The sequence below is a fragment of the Haliotis cracherodii genome, unplaced genomic scaffold, assembly GCF_022045235.1.
Source record: "Haliotis cracherodii isolate W230 unplaced genomic scaffold, xgHalCrac1.p SCAF_9, whole genome shotgun sequence".
In the NCBI taxonomy this organism is placed as follows: Eukaryota; Metazoa; Mollusca; class Gastropoda; order Lepetellida; family Haliotidae; genus Haliotis; species Haliotis cracherodii.
In genome coordinates, this window is record NW_027266343.1 from 8,119,703 (window position 1) to 8,147,475 (window position 27,773).

General features: G+C 39.9%; 3 protein-coding genes across 3 annotated transcripts; all 3 read right to left on the reverse strand.

Annotated features, from left to right (window-relative positions):
• Nucleotides 1–4,451: 4,451 nt before the first annotated feature.
• LOC139453221 (uncharacterized) lies at nt 4,452–5,846 on the reverse strand. Its single transcript, XM_071234849.1, has 3 exons — nt 5,765–5,846; nt 5,145–5,486; nt 4,452–4,825 (listed from the first exon to the last, which is right to left on the reverse strand). The coding sequence occupies exons 1-3, from the start codon at nt 5,844–5,846 to the stop codon at nt 4,452–4,454; spliced, it is 798 nt and encodes a 265-aa protein (XP_071090950.1).
• A 7,227-nt stretch (nt 5,847–13,073) lies between these two features.
• LOC139453222 (uncharacterized) lies at nt 13,074–15,431 on the reverse strand. Its single transcript, XM_071234851.1, has 3 exons — nt 15,350–15,431; nt 14,730–15,071; nt 13,074–13,471 (listed from the first exon to the last, which is right to left on the reverse strand). The coding sequence occupies exons 1-3, from the start codon at nt 15,429–15,431 to the stop codon at nt 13,098–13,100; spliced, it is 798 nt and encodes a 265-aa protein (XP_071090952.1). The 3' UTR covers nt 13,074–13,097.
• A 7,011-nt stretch (nt 15,432–22,442) lies between these two features.
• LOC139453402 (uncharacterized) lies at nt 22,443–24,800 on the reverse strand. Its single transcript, XM_071235082.1, has 3 exons — nt 24,719–24,800; nt 24,099–24,440; nt 22,443–22,840 (listed from the first exon to the last, which is right to left on the reverse strand). The coding sequence occupies exons 1-3, from the start codon at nt 24,798–24,800 to the stop codon at nt 22,467–22,469; spliced, it is 798 nt and encodes a 265-aa protein (XP_071091183.1). The 3' UTR covers nt 22,443–22,466.
• Between the last annotated feature and the right edge of the window lie 2,973 nt (nt 24,801–27,773).

Sequence of the window (27,773 nt, forward strand, 5' to 3'; positions counted from 1 at the left end):
TGAATACTCCACTCAGACACAGTATACTGACTCCGAGCCGACCAGTACTTGTTTTAGCCCCTTAATGCCGAACGCCAGACAGGGTAACAACAAGTACCATCTATTAACGTCTTTTGCTATGACGCGGTCTGGGATCGACACCCGGACTTTCACTCTACCACTAGACCACGTAGGCGGTATTCTCCATGGAAGAGAGGCCGGTCACATGACCGCAGACTGAAGTTCATAAACAAATGAACGACACAATTTGACGTTCATCGCAAGCTCCGACGTTCATACAGTTTGGCCCTTACTTCATGAAGGTTCATCCTCCAATGAACTCACAGAAAGTGAAAATCAATTCGCAAGTATAATACTATGTTTAAAACCATTCGGCAATATTTGGAGCTGAATTGGAAGCAGCGTTAACTTATTGCAATTTTTGGTTAAAGCTCTGCATACATATACACAACGTTACCGTTGAAGAAGCCTATAAGAAAATACAGTAAACTACGGTTATAACGAACTCAAAGGGACTACAATCTTAGTTCGTTATAACCGTAGTTCGTTATAAGCATATATTCAGCAAATAGTCGGGACCAAAAAGTAAGTTCGTTTTATCCGTCAGTTCGTTATAAGCGTGTTCGTTATAACCGTAGTTTACTGTAGTTGTTTACTTTGATTAGCTATGACATTATGGAACCGAACACATGTCTATCAACATTCAAGAGAGAAATACTCAATGGAGTACCAGTAAATATTAATGTTTTTCTTTAACCTTTCTCAGATTCCAAAAGGAAAATGTAAGAAAAAAGATGCAGTCTGTTTTGCTTGCGCCATTTTTTACATAAAACCTTGATAACTCTACTTCAGAACGACGCCCTTGAAGTCTACTCTCTAAGAGCTTCTGAGGCATGTTGCATAACCAAGGGGATGTAAAAAGAGACGAAAGAACTTACTGAAGTCCTTGCTTCAATGATACACCACAAAACGTTTGATGTTTCAAGTATGATTCCTCTCTAAAAAACTCAACGAAAACCTTCATGTTTTCCTAGGCTGCCTTCACACAGTGCCGATCATGGCTCCCGTTTGAGATCAGACAGCGCTACGACACGAAAAGTGAAAAAGTCGGATTACCATCCTCAATGATCTGGACTGTCCAATCATTGTCTGAACGCAGTCGTATACGTTCGTGACAGAGTCCTACGGATCGGGAAAGGCCCACGGAGGTCGGCCAAGCATTCCCGACAGTATGTTGCGTCCCGTAACTTTTGCGAAAGTCAGCCGATTTTGTCTAGTCGGATTACAATCGTGACCATGTCGTGACAGATTCTGCAGTATCGTATCAAAATCATAATAATGTTCTAGCTGTCTGGACGGTACCGGTGTCCTGTGGATCGGGACGCTGTCGTGATGAACGGGCATGTTTAGGAGAAATTGTTTCTTGTCGATTGAGTTCAGATTGAGTCCAGATTGCGTCCAGATTGTGCCGAATAAGAACCATCTTTGTCGTTTCACTGTCCGGTCACTGTCTGATCTCTGTCGTATCGCATTCGGGAGAATCGGGACGCTGTCGGGACAGATTCAGACGTTTTTTACCATGCGGATTCAGAACGGGAGAATCGGGACGAATTCTCCTGTAAACGACTGAATCGGGACGCTTCCTGAACGATATCTGATTGTTGTCGTGATTAAATAAATGGTTTTACGAATTTATGAATTTCCCGCATTGAATCATAGGATCTTGATCAGTTTTTTGACAAACTTTAATCCAGAATGGTCCTATCAAGGACGGCAGTAAAACTCCTGAATGTGTGACAGATCCCTTAAAAATGTGTTTATGCGAAAAAAGCACTTACAAAGCAGTGAACTCAATATAAGATACATACGTTACTGACCAAAGGGAAACTTCATCAACGTAGAACATGATTGTTCCAGAACCTGGAAAGAAGCAGGTACCCGTGTGGTTATAAGTCGTGACCTCGACTTGCCGACCTGTTTCTTTATGCATGTAAACTGATTTCACACTTTACAAAAATAATAATTTCAAATTCCTTGTATATAGCACAGTTATTCTGACACGGTAGCAGAATACATTTCCACGATTTATCCATCAGAGTTAGACAACAGGAACGCAGCATGTGTTCCATGTGTTAAACATGCTTTGACAATTTCTTCTAGAGTCGATGTAAAACTTTAAAACCCTTTTTTGTGTTAAACCAAGAACAATTTTTATGAAAATGTTCCAAGAAAACACAACCACGCATTTTATAAGGGAGAAGTTGTTTCAAATGTTCTCTATAAAACAAATGTCCAATTCCATATCATGGTCTAAGCATTTTTCGCATGTGCGGAGTTCATAAAAAACCACTTTGGTTTGTTTTGATGAGATTTCGCCATGACACGCTTAAAAGAAAATGTCCGGTAGTAATCTTGAACCCGGTACCTCGCAGCGTGACGTCGCACGTCAACTCAACGTCCACAGGAACATTATATAGCACTGATGGCGACGTTATTAACAGAAAAACTCGTGAGAGACCGTCACGGTAGTTGCCGCTAACCCATGAGAACCCCTCGCCATCAAGACATACGGATTTGAACCACGCATCTTCGACACGGGATAGCCCATCTTACCGAGGCAAGAGAGTAAACTGACTATAAATGTCCAGTTTCCACCCTTGCCGAACTAGGCTGGTATAATGGAGTTACATTTTGTCTGGACTAACGAGTCTATGCATAGTCCAATCAAAATCGCGCACCAAAATCAATATCCGGTTTGTAAACTGTCGTGCAGATTTCGATCAGGATTTACAAAGCATGTGCACCGCCAACTCGTTGTCAGCAGATATTTTCCAAATCTTTTCAAGTTTTTAATCAAGGTGTTCACGTGATTTGATGCATTTCGCGATGTAAGACCCGTTTTATCACAATATAGATCTTGATTATCGATCAGATCGTCCTGACTGAGCGCCACCATTTTGTTTGAAGCAAACGCTAGTGATACGAGAGGTGGAATCCGATTGGTCCATAGGAGAGGCTTAGAAGGGACATAATTGGTAATAGCCACTGGTGGCGCAACGATCGAGCCCAGTAATTTCAGCCTAGTTCGGAAAGAGTGGAAACTGGACTTTTAAAGTCAGTTAGCTCCCTGGCCTCGGGAAGATGGGGATAGTCCGACGACGTCTACGCATCTACAGGCGCCCTTGTGTGCGAGGCGCCTGGTAAGACGGCCAATTTTGTCCACAAAACATCAACGTCGAGGGCTAAAGTGGTGCTAACAACACGTGGACAGCACGTCAATGGAGCAGGACCCTCATCACTGGTGAGTCACGCCTCTTACTGCTACTGAGTGTGAACGTGCTCGTGTGACGTGATATTCTGTGAGTATCTCTACTACATTAACTTATTTGTAATCAAAGAATATTCAGTGTAAGTGAAGGATCGAACGGTATTTTGATACATATTTTGCAATATGTTGCGGCATATGATTTGGGTGTATGGTCATACATGTAATCGTGGAACGTTGACACGTCGTGCAACAGCGATTGGTAGACAGTGCATCAACAATCACTAATATTCATCTTAAGCCTCTATAAAGCACAAAGTTTTATTTTGATCCGGGAAATTCGTCACTGACACTATAACACATTCAACATTTTGCACCTCTTGGTCCACATATTTTGCTTTCATAACCCGAAATATCCGTTTTGCGTTTCCTTTTTTGAAAAGTATATGTGTAATAATGGAACGTGGACAAGTCGTGCAACAGCGAATGGTAGACAGTGCATCAACACTCACTAATATTCATCTTAAGCCTCTGTAAAGCACAAAGTTTCATTTTGATCCGGGAAATTCGTCACTGACACTATAACACATTAAAACCTCTTCATTTTGTCACCTGTTGGTCCATATATTTTGCATTTATGACCCGAAATATCCGTTTTGCGTTTCCTTTTTTGAAAAGTATATATGTAATAGTGGAACGTGGACAAGTCGTACAACAACGATTGGTAGACAGTGCATAAACACTCACTATTATTCATCTTAGGCCTCTATAAAGCACAATCCCGATCCTGTGAGAATAGGGGCGGTGGGGTAGCCAAGTGGTTAAAGCGTTCGCTCGTCACGCCGAAGACCCGGGTTCGATTCCCGACATGAGTACAATGCGTGAAGCCCATTTCTGGTGTCCCCCGCCATGATATTGCTGGAATATTGCTAAAAGCGGCGTAAAACCATACTCACTCACTCACTCACTGAGAATATTTACACAATTTTGAAGGATGATGATGGAAACGATCAAAAGCATGAAGTAGGAATATAGCCTTGTGGTGGATATCTCGACACCAGATCAGAACGTTACTGTTGACGGCGATCAGATAACAGAAACAAAGACACAAATTATTCTGTATTTAATAATTCATATTTATTGAAACATGACGGTCATCAATTGGATATTCACCTGGTCCATAACATCATACTGTTATTGTTTGTGAGCCAGAACCGATGTCCACAATCCTTGCGCGTCTTTCGAGAGATATCCGTTTGCCTCCGGGACGGATGACGTCACAATGGACTGAGTTTTGCAATGTGAGCTTGCCAGTCAAGATGGATACTTCAATGTCCGCTTGGCAAGATGCAATTTCAGAAAAGGTCTCGGGGTCATAGGTGATGGTGCAAACTGTTGGAAGATCGAGGAATACTGCCCTGAGAGACCAACTTCCGTGATAAATTCTCATGATGCTTCCAGGAACATATGCCTCGTCCGTGCATGTGACTTGTACAGATCCAGGGCAACCCTTGACGGCGATAATGGGATCTGGTTTCAGTATTGGCTCGGCTGATGCATCTGTAAGTAAATCCAAAGGATTATTAACTCAAAGTAAAAACACGTAAATGTTGGACACAAATAAGCATTACCGTAGTTTCGGTGCATCTTTCTTGCTTGCTTCAATAGCTAATGTCCACATGGATACAATGTGTGAAGCCCACGCCGTGATATTGCTGAAATATTGCTCAAATATTCCCCTGTGTGCCGAGGATGAGAACACTTACTTTTAAGAACGTACACGTTATATCATAGCTAGCTTCAATAGCTAATGTCATCTAAAAGTGACAAGTGAAGTGGAAATATTCCCCTGCGTGCCGAGGATGGTGAGAACACTTACTTTTAAGAACGTACACGTCGAGGAGGTGGTACTGATCTGTGCTTCCTGTACCAATAACATGACAGAGGTAATATCCAGAAAGACCATTTGTGATGTTCTTGACTGTAGCAGTAGCCTCCACAGAACTGTCTTCAGGAATCTGGGGAATCACTGGACCTTGTTGTCTCCCAAGCCCTTGTTCTCTTGACCACATGGATTGCTCAAAGCAGGGGTTCGTGAAGAAGTAGCGTCCACAGGACAGGAATGTCCACTTCACTCTGTCATACTGCTCGCCCGGATGTAGAGTAACCGGGCACGTGAGTGTGACGTCATCACCGGATGTGAAGGAAAGTCTTGACTGCTCTATTGAGAGTAAATGATTGAACGAAGAGATAATTAATGGAATTTGGAATCTAAAGCTGGAATGTAAATTTTGACTGGTCAAACTATTCTTGTCCAGATTACCAATATGAAGCATGAATGAACTTACTGACCTTCACAAAATCAAGCAAAAGACAACACACTTGCCAGCCAGTGACCTCACATGATTAGAATCATTAGCATTTAAGTCTAGCTCAATGTAATATTTAAGATATTTTTGCTGAGTCCTATGTTAAGAGTATATACTGAATAGTACGCACCGTAAGAGTCTGGCAGGAAACTCAACTGTTCCGTGACCATGGGCAGACACAGGAGAACGACGGCCAGTCCAGTGAGGGTCATCTTGGATTTGCTGAAGTGTCCCACCGTCTTGTGTTTAAATCCCCTCCTTGTATTTACATGACACACTGACCTATCTTCAAAACAAATATATTTGCCCTAATCACCGTCACACCATGGTAAGTAACTATAACACTCCTTGGGTAAATCGTTAAACGTTTTAAAGTAGGTGCAATGGGGTTATACCTATTGCTACCTTTGGCATACCAGAAACTTAAGACTGTAAGCACGAAACCCAGATTCGCCTGGATTATGTTTCTAGGTTTTTCAGCAGCATACCAGTGCTCGTGGGTTTCACCAAACTTTATTTTTAAAAATAAGACCTATATAATGGCTAAGGCTTCTTCATGTGTCACTAAACCTTTTTGGTCACACTGTGGTCATCTTCCTCTTTCTATAAAATATAGACGGTTTTTAACGCTGTGATATAACTGAAGGTGAGGTGAAATGGGGTTTAACGTCGCGTCCAAGATTATTGCACTTATATAGCGACGTGCATCTACGTGTGTGTGTTTGTGTGTGTGTGTGTGGCTGCTTGTACTAGTCCGGACATATGCCGATTTATAGTGCTGGCTCACTGAGATACCATGCCGCAGTTTAACATGACACAGTACTGACTCCTATCCGACCAGTCCTTGTTTTAGCCCCTTAATGCCGAGCGCAAGAGAGGGTAACAACAAGTACCATCTTTTAACGTCTTTTGGTATGACGCGGCTGGGGATCGAACCCCGAACCTTCCGCTCTCCGGGCGGACGCTGTACCATTAGACCACGGAGGCGGTCGTGATATAACTGAAATAGTGTTCCTAGTGGCAATCAGCCACACTTCTCACGCACTCGTGCACTTCAGACATGATCATGTGAAGGGTTCATCTCTTTTGCCACGAGGAATCTATTTGTGCCAAGGTCATTACCGACCATTTGCTGCTTATGAAAACGTCTTTTTATTACGAACGCCCAAGCGCTTTACTTACTTTTACAAACATTTTTCGCTTACATAATTGTAAGAATGGCGGGTGCTGTCGGCAGGGCAGGACATGCTTACCCTTTTCGCAAACACCTAGTCTCATCACTGATTTTCAGTGGTCCATTCATATAATTGCCACAGATATTTGCCCTTTATGCCAAGTGGAATGTGTTCGGCAGTAAATCTAGGCTGGATATTCTCTTGCATTGACAATTTATATTTACTTGATGCCCCACACTTTGATAATGTCATCTCACTATTCCTGTAGATGGACCATTTTCTGTCAACACTGTTGCAACAGTGACCATCTCTCACGACACATGTCCAGTATCATGGTAGTGTATGGTCCATGTGGGCCAGACAGCGAAGATCCGGGTAGATAATAGGTCTTCGCAACCCATGCTAGCTTAAGAGGCGACTATACTTGTCGTAAGAGGCGACTAACGGGATCGGGTGGTCAGGCTGGCTGACTTGGTTGATGCATGTCATTGTATCATAATTGCGTAGATCGATCCTCATGATGTCAATGACAGGATTGTCTGGTCCAGATTCGATTATTTACAGACCGCCGCCATATAGCTGGAAAATTGTTGAGTGTAACGTTCAACAAACAACAAACTAACAATCTAACGTCCAAGGACAAAGTGAAACCGCATTAACACAACTTGAAGATTTGATTGTAACTGTATGGTTCTGGTAGTGGACGCATGGATGAGTTAAACCAAAATATACTCTTAAAAAAGAAGAAGCGCACAGGTAGATTTTAGTAAATTTATTGTACCTAATAAAGTCGATATATTTAACTTAATATCATAGATACAAATATGAAATTTTGGAGCTCGATAGTCACATGTTTTCGTTGTATATAGATAATTTATGTGCTCTTCTTTTTGCTGATGATGTTTCTGCTCTCTCAGATAGTTGTGCCCAGTTTCAAAAGAAAATTAATGCTTTGGAAATATTTTGTAATAAAACAGGCATGCAAATTAACTTTAAAAAAACAAAAGTAATTGTATTTAGGCAAGGTGGTCATCTTCGCAGTTATGAAAAGTGGTTTTATCATGGTGAACCTATTGAAACTGTTTCAAGCTATAGATATCTTGGCTTAATGTTTACACCTAAGCTTGTATGGAGTAAGGCACAAACTACTCTAGCATCCCAAGCCACCAAAACAATTTTAGCCATTAACTCTTTTCGAAGGAAAATTGGTAATATCACTTGTACAGATCTGTTTAAGGTTTTTGATTCTATGGTCACCCCCATCTTAACCTATGGCTCTGAAATTTGGTGGACTTGCTATTGTAAAAAAATCGAATCTGTCCAAATCACCTCTTGTAAGCATTATTTAAAAGTAAACAAATCAACCTGCTCAAATATGGTTTTAGGGGAATGTGGGAGGTTTCCTTTACAACTCACTTACATGACTAAAGTAATTAAATATTGGTGCAGGCTCTTACATCTTCAACCCCACAGATTACCTTCCCAATGCTATTTAATGCTTAAATCTTTAGATGATGTTGGGCGGGTAACTTGGGCGACTAAAGTTAGAAATATTTTATTCCAATTTGGGTTTGGATTTTGTATGGCTCAATCAACAGGTGGGTGACTCTAAAGCTTTTATTCTCCATTTTAAGCAAAGGCTCAAAGATAATTTACAGCAATTCTGGAGTGCTTCTGTAAACTCTTCTCCAAAATGTGATCTTTATAAGCATTTTAAATCCATGTTAAATGTTGAAAGGTACTTGTCATGTCCACTCCCTACCCATTTAAGTATTGCTGTTACTAAATTCAGATGTTCAAATTTTAAAATAGCTTTAGAAACTGGCAGATATAGTAAAACAGACCGTTCACTCAGATTCTGTAACTATTGTAGTAGTAAGGGAGTTAATGTCATTGAGGATGAATTCCATGTACTCTTTTATTGTAATTTATATTCTGCCCTAAGACAAAAATACCTTGTTAATCTTCCTATGCCTACTCATTACAGTAATTCTCATGTGATAAATATTCTTAGTAATTATAATGAGCAAACATTATTTCTAGTTTGTAAATTCTTATATTATGCTCACAAAATAATTAATGATAAATTCTGTGCCCTGTAAATGTCATGCTCACATGTCTGTATTTTGGGCCATTGGCCTTTTACTGAATAAACATGTCTGTCTGTCTGTCTGTCTGTTTTCGTTGTACAAAGGCATTGAAAACTGTTCATTGTCATGTTACGTAAAGCCACAAGGTAGGTGGACCAGTCGAATGTAGCGATCCTGTGCAGGGGTGGTAACTCTTGGTCGGCCGGTTCTCGGACGGTCTGCAGTGGAATTGAACTGTGTGTATCGGTCACAAAGTCGACAAATAGTGCCATGGTGGACGTTGAAGTGGCGTGCAACAGAAGACCACTGTTCCCCTCTTTGGATACGTCCTATGACGATGTTCCGATCGGCAGCGCTGTGTCTCGGCATTTTCGAACTTGAAAAATGTTGACAGCTGACTGACAAATTATTGGCTTATGCTTTCTTTTTTATCGCCACTACCATGAGTTACGAATGCGATAACTTGCACGTGCATTTTGCTTTACTGTTTTCCTCCATGACATTTTTCAACAAGTGTGAAAACAATGCCGTTTAAAACGTTGCAAATCGACACCTTTGTCGAATTTTAGGCAACCAACAATGTTCAATAACATATATCCAATTTATATACCGGATTTTTTTGTAGCCAGGTTCAATGAACTGCATACTACCTGTGCGTTTCTTTTTTTGAAGAGTGTATGCTAAAGCATATTGTTGTTTCCCTGCCTGGCGCATCCGGGTGATAAAACAAGGGGATTTGCTAGGAGTCAGTATATTGTGTCTGAGTGGGGTATTCATGTTAAACTGCAGCTAGGTATCTCAGTAGGCTAGCACTATAAAACCGGCATTAGTCCGGACTAATACAAACAGCCACATACGTGCATGCATGTCACTAAAAAGTGCAATAATATTGAACGCGACGTTAAACCCCATTTCACCCCACCTCGCCCTATAGGGTTAAGTTTAGTCGACTCTACGTTTGTCTCTGCAGTCTGATATATTTCAATGGGTCGAAGTACTTAGATGTGTCATTGTAGGTAATAAGAACCCGGATTTATTCTTTCTTTCTGATCAAATGATATAAATAAGATCAATTGCTACTTTCAGCAGTAATATTTGATTGGACATATCTTTCTTTTGGATTGATGAATAGCAGCACCAACCAATGCTTATGCAGAAAATCAGTTTATATTTTCCTTAAAAAGGATGGACATGAGTGCAATTTACTCTTGAACAATATACCACATTTTAGTATAACTGTGTCATTATAAAACCATTTTATAACAAAAGTAAGAGCGTTATTTGTATGACTTAAACATTAAAGCTGATAAAAGGTTTGCGTCAAACGAAGATCAACTGAGTGAGTGAGTGAGTCAGTGAGTATGGTTTTAAGCCGCTTTTAGCAATATTCCAGCAATATCATGGCGGGGGACACCAGAAATGGGCTTCACACATTGTACCCATGTCGGGAATCGAACCCGGGTCTTCGGCGTGACGAGCGAACGCTTTAACCACTAGGCTACCTGACCGCCCAAGATCAGCTGAATGAGAACGCATGTTGTAAATTATGCAACGAACGATTCCATGTGCATGTAATGGCACACTTAACTTTGGAGAGATCTTGTGTCAACAACGTCTCTGTGATGTCGTTACCAACATGCCAAGACCTTAGAAAGCTCGCAATCACCTCACATATCCAATTAGTCGGGTGAGTGTCATCTTGGATGTGCCCTGATCCCGAGATGTTTGACCTTTGACTATTTACACAGCTCATGCCCATCTTCAGCATAGCTTAGCTTACCCTCTCGGGTAAGGTATTGGACGTTAATGAAACTAACCTCAACAAAGTTTTATTCCTTTGAACTCATACGGTCGATATATCAAGATACGTACCAACTCAACTTTCCGATGTGCTTCCTATCACTGCCAGAAAATGCTGGGAAATACTCAGCCGAAATTACTATGCCTAAAAAGAAGGGGGTAGTGGGAATCATTGAGACATATCTTCTGATCTATATGGCATTGGCAAATGGAAATGATATGATCATATGGGCTGGGGAGGAGACAATCACATCTAATGGTTGGTATGATGAGATGGTGGCGCAATGTGTTGTTACAGAGGTCGTTGGTCAAATTCGAAATTTGCATTTTGCAGCCAACGTAACTAATATGTTTTTCAGACATGCGTGAATTCTTTGGAGCATGCCTCTTATGAGTCGACCAATGTCAGCTTGAATCATGCTGTTCCACTCATCAGTGAGAACAACACCAAGTTTATTGAGAGTGGTGGATGGATTTTGACGTTGACGTACACGTCTGCCATTGATGTCCAGACGTGTTCAATGAGGTAAAGGTCAGGACAGAGTACTAGCCATGGCATGACATGGATGTTTTGCTGTTGGAGGTATTGGGTAACAAGCCTCTTACAGCAGTTGCCTGTTGCAACTGATCCCTTATCTAAATGTCAGTTTGCAATCTGTCCTGGGCTGGAGTTGGTTCCCCTGGGCGTCCAGATCGGCGTCGATCTGCTGACGACAGAATGAATCACACATGAAGCGATTGGGCAATATATTCTGACGTGTGTCCACCTGCAACATGCCTATTGCACGTAAACGTTCAGCACTTGCACACGACGCAGGATCAATGCTATTTGTTCCATAATAATTAAATGTGTTAAAGTGTCTCCGAGGGTTTGGTTCCAAGAAAACAATATGCGTCTACTCATACCCAAATATGAGTGACAACGGTAAATCAGGCCCATGCACGTGCTGTCCGAGGTCACGTTCTTTATGACTGTCACGATGTTGTGTTTGGGGGCTTGATTTCTTGGAAAATATTCCTGCCACATAAATCACTTACTGTAAACTAACGGTTATAACGAACTCGCTTATAACGAACTGACGGATATAACGAACTTCCTTTTTGGTCCCGACTACTTGCCGTAGTCATGCTGTATATGTACTTATAACGAACTAGGTAATAACGAACTAAAATTAGTAGTCCCTTTGAGTTCGTTATAACCGTACGTTACTGTACTTTCATTGCCAGACATTGGTGTATTTACCTGTAGTTTCACCTCTTAACAAATCAACCCTATGTGGTTGTGCATGGTTTGTGAAACTGATGCAAGTCCTACTAACCTGGACAGAGGAAAGACAAAAGATCGGATCCATCATACACGCAAAAGCCATTTCAAAATGAAAGCACGAACTTTATATTGTCAGAGTGAGCAGGATTCGGCTAATATCTCTGAATGCTTATTTGTATTAAAAATTGATCAAGGTAACTGAAGGGTCAAACAGTATTTTGATCAATATTTTACAATATGTCTGGTCATAATGTCATTATAAATAATCCGGGAAAAGTGAACCAGTGATTGCACAACAATTTTAAAAAATGCATAAGAAATAGTCAAATTCATTTAGGCCTATGTAAATCTTTTTTTACCTGCAATATTCATAATATGCAGTATTTTGCATCACGGACGTGGTTTGTTTCATGTTTGTTGCATCACGGACGTGGTTTGTTTCATGTTTGTTTTGCATCACGGACGTGGTTTGTTTCATGTTTGTTTTGCATCACGGACGTGGTTTGTTTCATGTTTGTTGCATCACGGACCTGGTTTGTTTCATGTTTGTTTTGCATCACGGACGTGGTTTGTTTCATGTTTGTTTTGCATCACCGGACGTGGTTTGTTTCATGTTTGTTTTGCATCACGGACGTGGTTTGTTTCATGTTTGTTTTGCATCATGGACGTGGCCTGTTTCGTGTTTGTTTTGCATCACGGACGTGGTCTGTTTCATGTTTGTTTTGCATCACGGACGTGGTCTGTTTCATGTTTGTTTTGCATCACGGACGTGGTTTATTTCATGTTTTTGTTTGTTCCGTAATCATTGTGTTGTAAGACTTGGTTTTGCATTTAATTTTCATCATGTCTTATGGTATGATGGTAGGACGCCAAATAACTTCACCATGGCTTCGATTTCAGATCGTGCTTGCCCATTTACACAATTTCGAAGTTTGATGAAAGACTAATCACTATCATGTAGGTGGTAATTTAGCCACATGGTTGATATCCCTGGACGCCAAATCAGCAATTTGCTGTTGATTGATCAGAAAGGGGAAACAAAAACACAAATTATTCTGCAATTTTTTTAATGATGCATCTATATATTGAAACATGTCAGATATCAAGCAGATATTCACCTGGTCCATGATATCATATTGTGATTGTTTGTGAGCCAGAACCGAGGTCCACAATCCTTGCGCGTCTTTCGAGAGATATTCGTTTGCCTCCGGGACGGATGACGTCACAATGGACAGAGTTTTGCAATGTGAGCTTGCCAGTCAAGATAGATACTGCAATGTCCGCTTGGCAAGATGCAATTTCAGAAAAGGTCTCGGGGTCATAGGTGATGGTGCAAACTGTTGGAAGATCGAAGAACACTGCCCTGAGAGCCCAACTTCCGTGATAAATTCTCATGATGCTTCCAGGAACATAGGCCTCGTCCGTGCATGTGACTTGTACAGATCCTGTCGCACCCTTGATGACCATTATAGGATCTGGTTTCAGTGTTTGAACAGCCGATGCATCTGTTAGAAAATCCAAAGCGGTTTATTAGTTTATTAGACGACACATTATCTACACATTAGGAACAATGAAACAATATATAGTGGACGGTGTAATACAGTAGTGTCAGCGCTTTCTCTATAGCGTAAACGCCAGAGAATAACCAGTCTCGATTATCTGCCGAATCAGATAACGAGAAGACACCAGGTGCTCAAGAATTTTCTTCCTTTTGACTTGTTATTTATTCCATTTACAGCTGAAACATTGTCGAGCCATGTTAAATGTTAACCCACTTACTCAAGAACTAAAGCGATGAAGAAATTATTTTTTACAATTGCCAGGGTCCTGTTACAAGAAGCGGTTTTGGCACTACGACTGTCGTAACCATATCCTCATTTAACATAAATTTAGGATAAATATATAAATATATATCATTGCTTTGTGGAAAGAAAAAATAATACTTACAGCACTGACTTACGACGTCAATACTTTATCAACATGGATATGTTCAGTTTAAAAGTTTCAAGGAACATTTCGTAAAAATATCTAACAATAAACAGTGTCTTAGAAGCAGTTGTGAAAAATCATCTTCATTGAGAAACGTTGTCATTATGAGAATAAATGGGATTTTGTTCGCATTGGTGTTATATTTTAGCTTGATTGAAAAGTTTAAAAGGGAAGTGTAAATATTACCCTGTGCAATGTAAAAAATGTGCTGAGATCCTAAACACAAACCTAAACACATATCTTGTCACATACTTTGGACGCGCTGAGTTAGAAGCTGAACATTTGTAAGGTCAAAATATGGGAAAGACCCGTATCTTAATCCCCAATATTATGCACTATATTTACACGTGTATAAATACTAAACACATTCAGACACTTAACATGTTTAAATTCTAAACATTTTTAGTAATGAAACATATTTACAAATTGAATCTAAACATGTTTAGATTATGTTGATGTTGTGCTGAAGTGATGTTCAGGCTGTGAGACGAGATATCATTTCATGTGTTTAGACCCTAAACGTGATTAGATAGGACACACCAAATGTGTATACCGTTCAGGACTTAAACACATTCTTAAACATGTTTAGATATAAACATGTACTTTATTTGTTTTCATTCTAAACATCTTTTACAATATTTGTCAATATGAGAACACTTACGTTTAAGAACGTGCACGTTATATTATAGCTAGCTTCAATAGCTAATGTCATCTAAAAGTGACAAGTGAAGTAGAAATATTCCCCTGCGTGCCGAGGATGATGAGAACACTTACTTTTAAGAACGTACACGTCGAGGAGGTGGGTCTGATCTGTGCTTCCTGTACCAATAACATGACAGAGGTAATATCCCGAAAGACCATTTGTGATGTTCTTGACTGTAGCAGTAGCCTCCACAGAACTGTCTTCAGGAATCTGGGGAATCACTGGACCTTGTTGTCTCCCAAGCCCTTGTTCTCTTGACCACATGGATTGCTCAAAGCAGGGGTTCGTGAAGAAGTAGCGTCCACAGGACAGGAATGTCCACTCCACTCTGTCATACTGCTCGCCCGGATGTAGAGTAACCGGGCACGTGAGTGTGACGTCATCACCGGATGTGAAGGAAAGTCTTGACTGCTCTATTGGGAGTAAATGATTGAACGAAGAGATAATTAATGGAATTTGGAATCTAAAGCTGGAATGTAAAGTTTGACTGGTCAAACTTTTCTTGTCCAGATTACCAACATGAAGCATGAATGAACTTACTGACCTTCACAAAATCAAGCAAAAGACAACACACTTGCCAGCCAGTGACCACACATGATTAGAATCATTAGCATTTAAGTCTAGCTCAATGTAATTTTTAAGATATTATTGTTGAGTCCGATGTTAAGAATATATACTGAATAGTACGCACCGTAAGAGTCTGGCAGGAAACTCAACTGTTCCGTGACCATGGGCAGACACAGGAGAACGACGGCCAGTCCAGTGAGGGTCATCTTGGATTTGCTGCAGTGTCCCACCGTCTTGTGTTTAAATCTCCTCCTTGTATTTACATGACACACTGACCTATCTTCAAAACAAATATATTTGCCCTAATCACCGTCACACCATGGTAAGTAACTATAACACTCCTTGGGTAAATCGTTAAACGTTTTAAAGTAGGTGCAATGGGGTTATACCTATTGCTACCTTTGGCATACCAGAAGCTTAAGACTGTAAGCACGAAACCCAGATTCGCCTGGATTATGTTTCTAGGTTTTTCAGCAGCATACCAGTGCTCGTGGGTTTCACCAAACTTTATTTTTAAAAATAAGACCTATATAATGGCTAAGGCTTCTTCATGTGTCACTTAACCTTTTTGGTCACACTGTGGTCATCTTCCTCTTTCTATAAAATATAGACGGTAACTGAAGGTGAGGTGAAATGGGGTTTAACGTCGCGTCCAAGATTATTGCACTTATTTGGCGACGTGCATCTACGTGTGTGTGTTTGTGTGTGTGTGTGTGGCTGCTTGTACTAGTCCGGACATATGCCGATTTATAGTGCTGGCTCACTGAGATACCATGCCGCAGTTTAACATGACACAGTACTGACTCCTATCCGACCAGTCCTTGTTTCAGCCCCTTAATGCCGAGCGCAAGAGAGGGTAACAACAAGTACCATCTTTTAACGTCTTTTGGTATGACGCGGCTGGGGATCGAAACCCGAACCTTCCGCTCTCCGGGCGGACGCTGTACCATTAGACCACGGAGGCGGTCGTGATATAACTGAAATAGTGTTCCTAGTGGCAATCAGCCACACTTCTCACACTCGTACACTTCAGACATGTTCATGTGAAGGGTTCATCTCTTTTGCCACGAGGAATCTATTTGTGCCAAGGTCATTTCCGACCATTTGCTGCTTATGAAAACGTCTTTTTATTACGAACGCCCAAGCGCTTTACTTACTTTTACAAACATTTTTCGCTTACATAATTGTAAGAATGGCGGGTGCTGTCGGCAGGGAAGGACATGCTTACCCTTTTCGCGAACACCTGGTGTCATCACTGATTTTCAGTGGTCCATTCATATAATTGGCACAGCTATTTGCCCTTTATGCCAAGTGGAATGTGTTCGGCAGAAAATCTAGGCTGGATATTCTCTTGCATTGACAATTTATATTTACTTGATGCCCCACACTTTGATAATGTCATCTCACTATTCCTGTAGATGGACCATTTTCTGTCATCACTGTTGCAACAGTGACCATCTCCCACGACGCATGTCCAGTATCATGGTAGTGTATGTATGAGGTCCATGAGGGCCAGACTGCGAAGATCCGGGTAGATAATAGGTCTTCGCAACCCATGCTAGCTTAAGAGGCGACTATACTTGTCGTAAGAGGCGACTAACGGAATCGGGTGGTCAGGATGGCTGACTTGGTTGATGCATGTCATTGTATCATAATTGCGTAGATCGATGCTCATGATGTCAATGACAGGATTGTCTGGTCCAGATTCGATTATTTACAGACCGCCGCCATATAGCTGGAAAATTGTTGAGTGCAACGTTAAACAAAAAACAAACAAACAATCTAACGTCCAAGGACAAAGTGAAACCGCATTAACACAACTTGAAGATTTGATTGTAACTGTATGGTTCTGGTAGTGGACGCATGGATGAGTTAAACCAAAATATACTCTTAAAAAAGAAGAAGCGCACAGGTAGATTTTTAGTAAATTTATTGTACCTAATAAAGTCGATATATTTAATTTAATATCATAGATACAAATATGAAATTTTGGAGCTCGATAGTCACATGTTTTCGTTGTATATAGATAATTTATGTGCTCTCCTTTTTGCTGATGATGTTTCTGCTCTCTCAGATAGTTGTGCCCAGCTTCAAAAGAAAATTAATGCTTTGGAAATATTTTGTAATATAACAGGCATGCAAATTAACTTTAAAAAAACAAAAGTAATTGTATTTAGGCAAGGTGGCCATCTTCGCAGGCAGTTATGAAAAGTGGTTTTATCATGGTGAACCTATTGAAACTGTTTCAAGCTATAGATATCTTGGCTTAATGTTTACACCTAAGCTTGTATGGAGTAAGGCACAAACTACTGTAGCATCCCAAGCCACCAAAACAATTTTAGCCATTAACTCTTTTCGAAGGAAAATTGGTAATATCACTTGTACAGATCTGTTTAAGGTTTTTGATTCTATGGTCACCCCCATCTTAACCTATGGCTCTGAAATTTGGTGGACTTGCTATTGTAAAAAAATCGAATCTGTCCAAGTCACCTCTTGTAAGCATTATTTAAAAGTAAACAAATCAACCTGCTCAAATATGGTTTTATGGGAATGTGGGAGGTTTCCTTTACAACTCACTTACATGACTAAAGTAATTAAATATTGGTGCAGGCTCTTACATCTTCAACCCCACAGATTACCCCCCCAATGCTATTTAATGCTTAAATCTTTAGATGATGTTGGGCGGGTAACTTGGGCGACTAAAGTTAGAAATATTTTATTCCAATTTGGGTTTGGATTTTGTATGGCTCAATCAACAGTTGGGTGACTCTAAAGCTTTTATTCTCCATTTTAAGCAAAGGCTCAAAGATAATTTACAGCAATTCTGGAGTGCTTCTGTAAACTCTTCTCCAAAATGTGATCTTTATAAGCATTTTAAATCAATGTTAAATGTTGAAAGGTACTTGTCATGTCCACTCCCTACCAATTTAAGAATTGCTTTTACTAAATTCAGATGTTTAAATTTTAAAATAGCTTTAGAAACTGGCAGATATAGTAAAACAGACCGTTCACTCAGATTCTGTAACTATTGTAGTAGTAAGGGAGTTAATGTCATTGAGGATGAATTCCATGTACTCTTTTATTGTAATTTATATTCTGCCCTAAGACAAAAATACCTTGTTAATCTTCCTATGCCTACTCATTACAGTAATTCTCATGTGATAAATATTCTTAGTAATTATAATGAGCAAACATTATTTCTAGTTTGTAAATTCTTATATTATGCTCACAAAATAATTAATGATAAATTCTGTGCCCTGTAAATGTCATGCTCACATGTCTGTATTTTGGGCCATTGGCCTTTTACTGAATAAACATGTCTGTCTGTCTGTCTGTCTGTTTTCGGTGTACAGAGGCATTGAAAACTGTTCATTGTCATGTTACGTAAAGCCACAAGGTAGGTGGACCAGTCGAATGTAGCGATCCTGTGCAGGGGTGGTAACTCTTGGTCGGCCGGTTCTCGGACGGTCTGCAGTGGAATTGAACTGTGTGTATCGGTCACAAAGTCGACAAATAGTGCCATGGTGGACGTTGAAGTGGCGTGCAACAGAAGAACACTATTCCCCTCTTTGGATACGTCCTATGACGATGTTCCGATCGGCAGCGCTGTGTCTCGGCATTTTCGAACTTGAAAAATGTTGACAACTGACTGACAAATTATTGGCTTATGCTTTCTTTTTTATAGCCACTACCACGAGTTACGAATGCGATAACTTGCACGTGCATTTTGCTTTATTGTTTTCTTCCATGACATTTTTCAACAAGTGTGAAAACAATGCCGTTTAAAATGTTGCAAATCGACACCTTTGTCGAATTTTAGGCAACCAACAATAACATATATCCAATTTTTTGTGTAGCCAGGTTCAATGAACTGCATACTACCTGTGCGTTTCTTTTTTTGAAGAGTGTATGCTAAAGCATATTGTTGTTTCCCTGCCTGGCGCATCCGGGTGATAAAACTAGCTAGGGGATTTGCTGGGAGTCAGTATATTGTGTCTGAGTGGGGTATTCATGTTAAACTGCAGCTAGGTATCTTAGTAGGCTAGCACTATAAAACCGGCATTAGTCCGGACTAATAGAAACAGCCACACACGTGCATGCATGTCACTAAAAAGTGCAATAATATTGAACGCGACATTAAACCCCATTTCACCTCACCTCGCCCTATAGGGTTAAGTTTAGTCGACTCTACGTTTGTCTCTGTAGTCTGATATATTTCAATGGGTCGAAGTACTTTCATGTGTCATTATAGGTAATAAGAACCCGGATTTAGTCTTTCTTTCTGATCAAATGACATATATAAGATCAATTGCTACTTTCAGCAGCAATATTTGATTGGACATATATTTCTTTGGGATTGATGAATAGCAGCACCAACCAATTCTTATGCAGAAAATTAGTTTATATTTTCCTTAAAAAGGATGGACATGAATGCAATTTACTCTTGAACAACATACCACATTTTAGTATAACTGTGTCATTATAAAAAAATTATAACAAAAGTAAGAGCGTTATTTATATGATTTTAACATTAAAGCTGATAGAAGGTTTGCCTCAAACAAAGATCAATTGAATGAGAACGCATGTTGTAAATTATGCAACGAACGATTCCATGTGCATGTAATGGCACACTTAACTTTGGAGAGATATTGTGTCAACAAAGTCTCCGTGATGTCGTTACCAACATGCCAAGACCTTAGAAAGCTCGCAATCCCCTCATATATCCAATTAGTCGGGTGAGTGTCATCTTGGATGTGCCCTGATCCCGAGATGTTTGACCTTTGATTGTTTACACAGCTCATGCCCATCTTCAGCATAGCTTAGCTTACCCTCTCGGGTAAGGTATTGGACGTTAATGAAACTAACCTCAACAAAGTTTTATTCCTTTGAACTCATACGGTCGATATATCCAGATACGTACCAACTCAACTTTCCGATGTGCCTCCTATCACTGCCAGGAAATGCTGGGAAATGCCGAAATTACTATTCCAAAAAAGAAGGGGGTAGTGGGAATCGTCGAGGCATATCTCCTGATCTATATGGCATTGGCAAATGGAAATGATATGATCATATCGGCTGGGGAGGAGACAATCACATCTAATGGTTGGTATGATGAGATGGTGGCGCAATGTGTTGTTACAGAGGTCGTGGGTCAAATTCGAAATTTGCATTTTGCAGCCAACGTAACTAAAATGTTTTTCAGACATGCGTGAATTCTTTGGAGCATGCCTCTTATGAGTCGACCAATGTCAGCTTGATTCACGCTGTTCCACTCATCAGTGAGAACAACACCCAGTTATTGAGAGTGGTGGATGGATTTTGACGTCGACGTACACGTCTGCCATTGACGTCCCAGACCGTGTTCAATGAGGTAAAGGCCAGGCCAGAGTACTAGCCATGGCATCACATGGATGTTTTGCTGTTGGAGGAATTGGGTAACAAGCCTCTTACAGCAGTTGCCTGTTGCAACTGATCCCTTATCTGAATGTCAGTTTGCAACCTATTTCTTAATGAAATCGTTCTGATTAATATGTCCTGGGCTGGAGTTGGTGCCCCTGGGCGTCCAGAGCGGCGTCGATCTGCTGACGACAGAATGAAACACACATGAAGCGATTGGGCAACACTATTCTGACGTGTGTCCACCTGCAACATGCCTATGGCACGTCAACGTTCAGCACTTGCACACGACGCAGGATCAATGCTATTTGTTCCTTAATAATTAAATGTCTTAATAAAGTGTCTCCGAGGGTTTGGTTCCAAGAAAACAATATGCGTCTACTCATAACCAAATATGAGTGACAACGGTAAATCAGGCCCATGCACGTGCTGTCCGAGGTCACGTTCTTCATGACTGTCACGATGTTGTGTTTGGGGGCTTGATTTCTTGGAAAATATTCCTGCCACATAAATCACTTACAGTAAACTAACGGTTATAACGAACTCGCTTATAACGAACTGACGGATATAACGAACTTCCTTTTTGGTCCCGACTACTTGCTGTAGTCATGCTGTATATGTACTTATAACGAACTAGGTAATAACGAACTAAAATTAATAGTCCCTTTGAGTTCGTTATAACCGTACTTTACTGTACTTTCATTGCCAGACATTGGTGTATTTACCTGTAGTTTCACCTCTTAACAAATCAACCCTATGTGGTTGTGCATGGTTTGTGAAACTGATGCAAGTCCTACTAACCTGGACAGAGGAAAGACAAAAGATCGGATCCATCATACACGCAAAAGCCACTTCAAAATGAAAGCACGAACTTTATATTGTCAGAGTGAGCAGGATTCGGCGAATATCTCTGAATGCTTATTTGTATTAAAAATTGATCAAGGTAACTGAAGGGTCAAACAGTATTTTGATCAATATTTTACAATATGTCTGGTCATAATGTCATTATATATAATCCGGGAAAAGTGAACCAGTGATTGCACAACAATTTTAAAAAATGCATAAGAAATAGTCAAATTCATTTAGGCCTATGTAAATCTTTTTTACCTGCAATATTCATAATATGCAGTATTTTGCATCACGGACGTGGTTTGTTTCATGTTTGTTGCATCACGGACGTGGTCTGTTTCATGTTTGTTTTGCATCACGGACGTGGGTTTTTTTCTGTTTGCTTTGCATCACGGACGTGGTTTGTTTCATGTTTGTTTTGCATCACGGACGTGGTTTGTTTCATGTTTGTTGCATCACGGACCTGGTTTGTTTCATGTTTGTTTTGCATCACGGACGTGGTTTGTTTCATGTTTGTTTTGCATCACGGACGTGGTTTGTTTCATGTTTGTTTTGCATCACGGACGTGGTCTGTTTCATGTTTGCTTTGCATCACGGACGTGGTCTGTTTCATGTTTGTTTTGCATCACGGACGTGGTTTATTTCATGTTTTTGTTTGTTCCGCAATCATTGTGTTGTAAGACTTGGTTTTGCATTTAATTTTCATCATGTCTTATGGTATGATGGTAGGACGCCAAATAACTTCACCATGGCTTCGATTTCAGATCGTGCTTGCCCATTTACACAATTTCGAAGTTTGATGAAAGACGAATCACAATCATGTAGGTGGTAATTTAGCCACGTGGTTGATATCCCTGGACGCCAAATCAGCAATTTGCTGTTGATTGATCAGAAAGGGGAAACAAAAACACAAATTATTCTGCAATTTTTTTAATGATGCATCTATATATTGAAACATGTCAGATATCAAGCAGATATTCACCTGGTCCATGATATCATATTGTGATTGTTTGTGAGCCAGAACCGAGGTCCACAATCCTTGCGCGTCTTTCGAGAGATATTCGTTTGCCTCCGGGACGGATGACGTCACAATGGACAGAGTTTTGCAATGTGAGCTTGCCAGTCAAGATGGATACTTCAATGTCCGCTTGGCAAGATGCAGTTTCAGAAAAGGTCTCGGGGTCATAGGTGATGGTGCAAACTGTTGGAAGATCGAAGAACACTGCCCTGAGAGCCCAACTTCCGTGATAAATTCTCATGATGCTTCCAGGAACATAGGCCTCGTCCGTGCATGTGACTTGTACAGATCCTGTCGCACCCTTGATGACCATTATAGGATCTGGTTTCAGTGTTTGAACAGCCGATGCATCTGTTAGAAAATCCAAAGCGGTTTATTAGTTTATTAGACGACACATTATCTACACATTAGGAACAATGAAACAATATATAGTGGACGGTGTAATACAGTAGTGTCAGCGCTTTCTCTATAGCGTAAACGCCAGAGAATAACCAGTCTCGATTATCTGCCGAATCAGATAACGAGAAGACACCAGGTGCTCAAGAATTTTCTTCCTTTTGACTTGTTATTTATTCCATTTACAGCTGAAACATTGTCGAGCCATGTTAAATGTTAACCCACTTACTCAAGAACTAAAGCGATGAAGAAATTATTTTTTACAATTGCCAGGGTCCTGTTACAAGAAGCGGTTTTGGCACTACGACTGTCGTAACCATATCCTCATTAAACATAAATTTAGGATACATATATAAATATATATCATTGCTTTGTGGAAAGAAAAAATAATACTTACAGCACTGACTTACGACGTCAATACTTTATCAACATGGATATGTTCAGTTTAAAAGTTTCAAGGAACATTTCGTAAAAATATCTAACAATAAACAGTGTCTTAGAAGCAGTTGTGAAAAATCATCTTCATTGAGAAACGTTGTCATTATGAGAATAAATGGGATTTTGTTCGCATTGGTGTTATATTTTAGCTTGATTGAAAAGTTTAAAAGGGAAGTGTAAATATTACCCTGTGCAATGTAAAAAATGTGCTGAGATCCTAAACACAAACCTAAACACATATCTTGTCACATACTTTGGACGCGCTGAGTTAGAAGCTGAACATTTGTAAGGTCAAAATATGGGAAAGAACCGTACCTTAATCCCAAATATTATGCACTATATTTACACGTGTATAAATACTAAACACATTCAGACACTTAACATGTTTAAATTCTAAACATTTTTAGTAATGAAACATATTTACAAATTGAATCTAAACATGTTTAGATTATGTTGATGTTGTGCTGAAGTGATGTTCAGGCTGTGAGACGAGATATCATTTCATGTGTTTAGACCCTAAACGTGATTAGATAGGACACACCAAATGTGTATACCGTTCAGGACTTAAACACATTCTTAAACATGTTTAGATATAAACATGTACTTTATTTGTTTTCATTCTAAACATCTTTTACAATATTTGTCAATATGAGAACACTTACGTTTAAGAACGTGCACGTTATATTATAGCTTGCTTCAATAGCCATTGTCATCTAAAAGAGACAAGTGAAGTGGAAATATTCCCCTGCGTGCCGTGGATGATGAGAACACTTACTTTTAAGAACGTACACGTCGAGGAGGTGGGTCTGATCTGTGCTTCCTGTACCAATAACATGGCAGAGGTAATATCCAGAAAGACCATTTGTGATGTTCTTGACTGTAGCAGTAGCCTCCACAGAACTGTCTTCAGGAATCTGGGGAATCACTGGACCTTGTTGTCTCCCAAGCCCTTGTTCTCTTGACCACATGGATTGCTCAAAGCAGGGGTTCGTGAAGAAGTAGCGTCCACAGGACAGGAATGTCCACTCCACTCTGTCATACTGCTCGCCCGGATGTAGAGTAACCGGGCACGTGAGTGTGACGTCATCACCGGATGTGAAGGAAAGTCTTGACTGCTCTATTGAGAGTAAATGATTGAACGAAGAGATAATTAATGGAATTTGGAATCTAAAGCTGGAATGTAAATTTTGACTGGTCAAACTATTCTTGTCCAGATTACCAACATGAAGCATGAATGAACTTACTGACCTTCACAAAATCAAGCAAAAGACAACACACTTGCCAGCCAGTGACCACACATGATTAGAATCATTAGCATTTAAGTCTAGCTCAATGTATTTTTTAAGATATTATTGCTGAGTCCGATGTTAAGAATATATACTGAATAGTACGCACCGTAAGAGTCTGGCAGGAAACTCAACTGTTCCGTGACCATGGGCAGACACAGGAGAACGACGGCCAGTCCAGTGAGGGTCATCTTGCATTTGCTGCAGTGTCCCAACGTCTTGTGTTTAAATCCCCTCCTGGTATTTACATGACACACTGACCTATCTTCAAAACAAATATATTTGTCCTAATCACAGTCACACCATGGTAAGTAACTATAACACTCCTTGGGTAAATTGTTTAACGTTTTAAAGTAGGTGCAATAGGGTTATACCTATTGCTACCTTTGGCATACCAGAAACTTAAGACCGTAAGCACGAAACCCAGATTCGCCTGGATTATGTTTCTAGGTTTTTCAGCAGCATACCGGTGCTCGTGGGTTTCACCAAACTTTATTTTTAAAAATAAGACCTATATAACGGCTAAGGCTTCTTCATGTGTCACTTAACCTTTTTGGTCACACTGTGGTCATCTTCCTCTTTCTATAAAAAATAGACGGTTTTTAACGCTGTGATATAACTGAAGGTGAGGTGAAATGGGGTTTAACGTCGTGTCCAAGATTATTGCACTTATATAGCGACGTGCATCTACGTGTGTGTGTTTGTGTGTGTGTGGCTGGGGATCGAGCCACGGACCTTCCGCTCTCCGGGCGGACGCTCTACCATTAGACCACGTTGGCGGTCGTGATATAACTGAAATAGTGTTCCTAGTAGCAATCAGCCACACTTCTCACACTCGTACACTTCAGACATGTTCATGTGAAGGGTTCATCTCTTCTGCCACGAGGAATCCATTTGTGCCAAGGTCATTTCCGACCATTTGCTGCTTATGAAAACGTCTTTTTATTACGAACGCCCAAGCGCTTTACTTACTTTTACAAACTTTTTTGGCTTACATAATTGTAAGAATGGCGGGTGCTGTCGGCAGGGAAGGACATGCTTACCCTTTTCGCGAACACCTGGTGTCATCACTGATTTTCAGTGGTCCATTCATATAATTGGCACAGCTATTTGCCCTTTATGCCAAGTGGAATGTGTTCGGCAGAAAATTTAGGCTGGATATTCTCTTGCATTGACAATTTATATTTACTTGATGCCCCAGACTTTGAAAATGTCGTCTCACTATTCCTGTAGATGGACCATTTTCTGTCAACACTGTTGCAACAGTGACCATCTCCCACGACGCATGTCCAGTATCATGGTAGTGTATGTATGAGGTCCATGAGGGCCAGACTGCGAAGATCCGGGTAGATAATAGGTCTTCGCAACCCATGCTAGCTTAAGAGGCGACTATGCTTGTCGTAAAAGGCGACTAACGGGATCAGGTGGTCAGGCTGGCTGACTTGGTTGATGCATGTCATTGTATCATAATTGCGTAGATCGATACTCATGATGTCAATGACAGGACTGTCTGGTCCAGATTCGATTATTTACAGACCGCCGCCATATAGCTGGAAAATTGTTGAGTGCAACGTTAAACAAAAAACAAACAAACAATCTAACGTCCAAGGACAAAGTGAAACCGCATTAACACAACTTGAAGATTTGATTGTAACTGTATGGTTCTGGTAGTGGACGCATGGATGAGTTAAACCAAAATATACTCTTAAAAAAGAAGAAGCGCACAGGTAGATTTTAGTAAATTTATTATTATAGATATATTTTATTTAATATCATAGATACAAATATGAAATTTTGGAGCTCGATAGTCACATGTTTTCGTTGTATATAGATAATTTATGTGCTCTTCTTTTTGCTGATGATGTTTCTGCTCTCTCAGATAGTTGTGCCCAGCTTCAAAAGAAAATTAATGCTTTGGAAATATTTTGTAATAAAACAGGCATGCAAATTAACTTTAAAAAAACAAAAGTAATTGTATTTAGGCAAGGTGGCCATCTTCGCAGTTATGAAAAGTGGTTTTATCATGGTGAACCTATTGAAACTGTTTCAAGCTATAGATATCTTGGCTTAATGTTTACACCTAAGCTTGTATGGAGTAAGGCACAAACTACTGTAGCATCCCAAGCCACCAAAACAATTTTAGCCATTAACTCTTTTCGAAGGAAAATTGGTAATATCACTTGTACAGATCTGTTTAAGGTTTTTGATTCTATGGTCACCCCCATCTTAACCTATGGCTCTGAAATTTGGTGGACTTGCTATTGTAAAAAAATCGAATCTGTCCAAATCACCTCTTGTAAGCATTATTTAAAAGTAAACAAATCAACCTGCTCAAATATGGTTTTAGGGGAATGTGGGAGGTTTCCTTTACAACTCACTTACATGACTAAAGTAATTAAATATTGGTGCAGGCTCTTACATCTTCAACCCCACAGATTACCTTCCCAATGCTATTTAATGCTTAAATCTTTAGATGATGTTGGGCGGGTAACTTGGGCGACTAAAGTTAGAAATATTTTATTCCAGTTTGGGTTTGGATTTTGTATGGCTCAATCAACAGGTGGGTGACTCTAAAGCTTTTATTCTCCATTTTAAGCAAAGGCTCAAAGATAATTTACAGCAATTCTGGAGTGCTTCTGTAAACTCTTCTCCAAAATGTGATCTTTATAAGCATTTTAAATCCATGTTAAATGTTGAAAGGTACTTGTCATGTCCACTCCCTACCCATTTAAGTATTGCTGTTACTAAATTCAGATGTTCAAATTTTAAAATAGCTTTAGAAACTGGCAGATATAGTAAAACAGACCGTTCACTCAGATTCTGTAACTATTGTAGTAGTAAGGGAGTTAATGTCATTGAGGATGAATTCCATGTACTCTTTTATTGTAATTTATATTCTGCCCTAAGACAAAAATACCTTGTTAATCTTCCTATGCCTACTCATTACAGTAATTCTCATGTGATAAATATTCTTAGTAATTATAATGAGCAAACATTATTTCTAGTTTGTAAATTCTTATATTATGCTCACAAAATAATAAATGATAAATTCTGTGCCCTGTAAATGTCATGCTCACATGTCTGTATTTTGGGCCATTGGCCTTTTATTGAATAAACATGTCTGTCTGTCTGTCTGTCTGTCTGTTTTCGTTGTACAAAGGCAT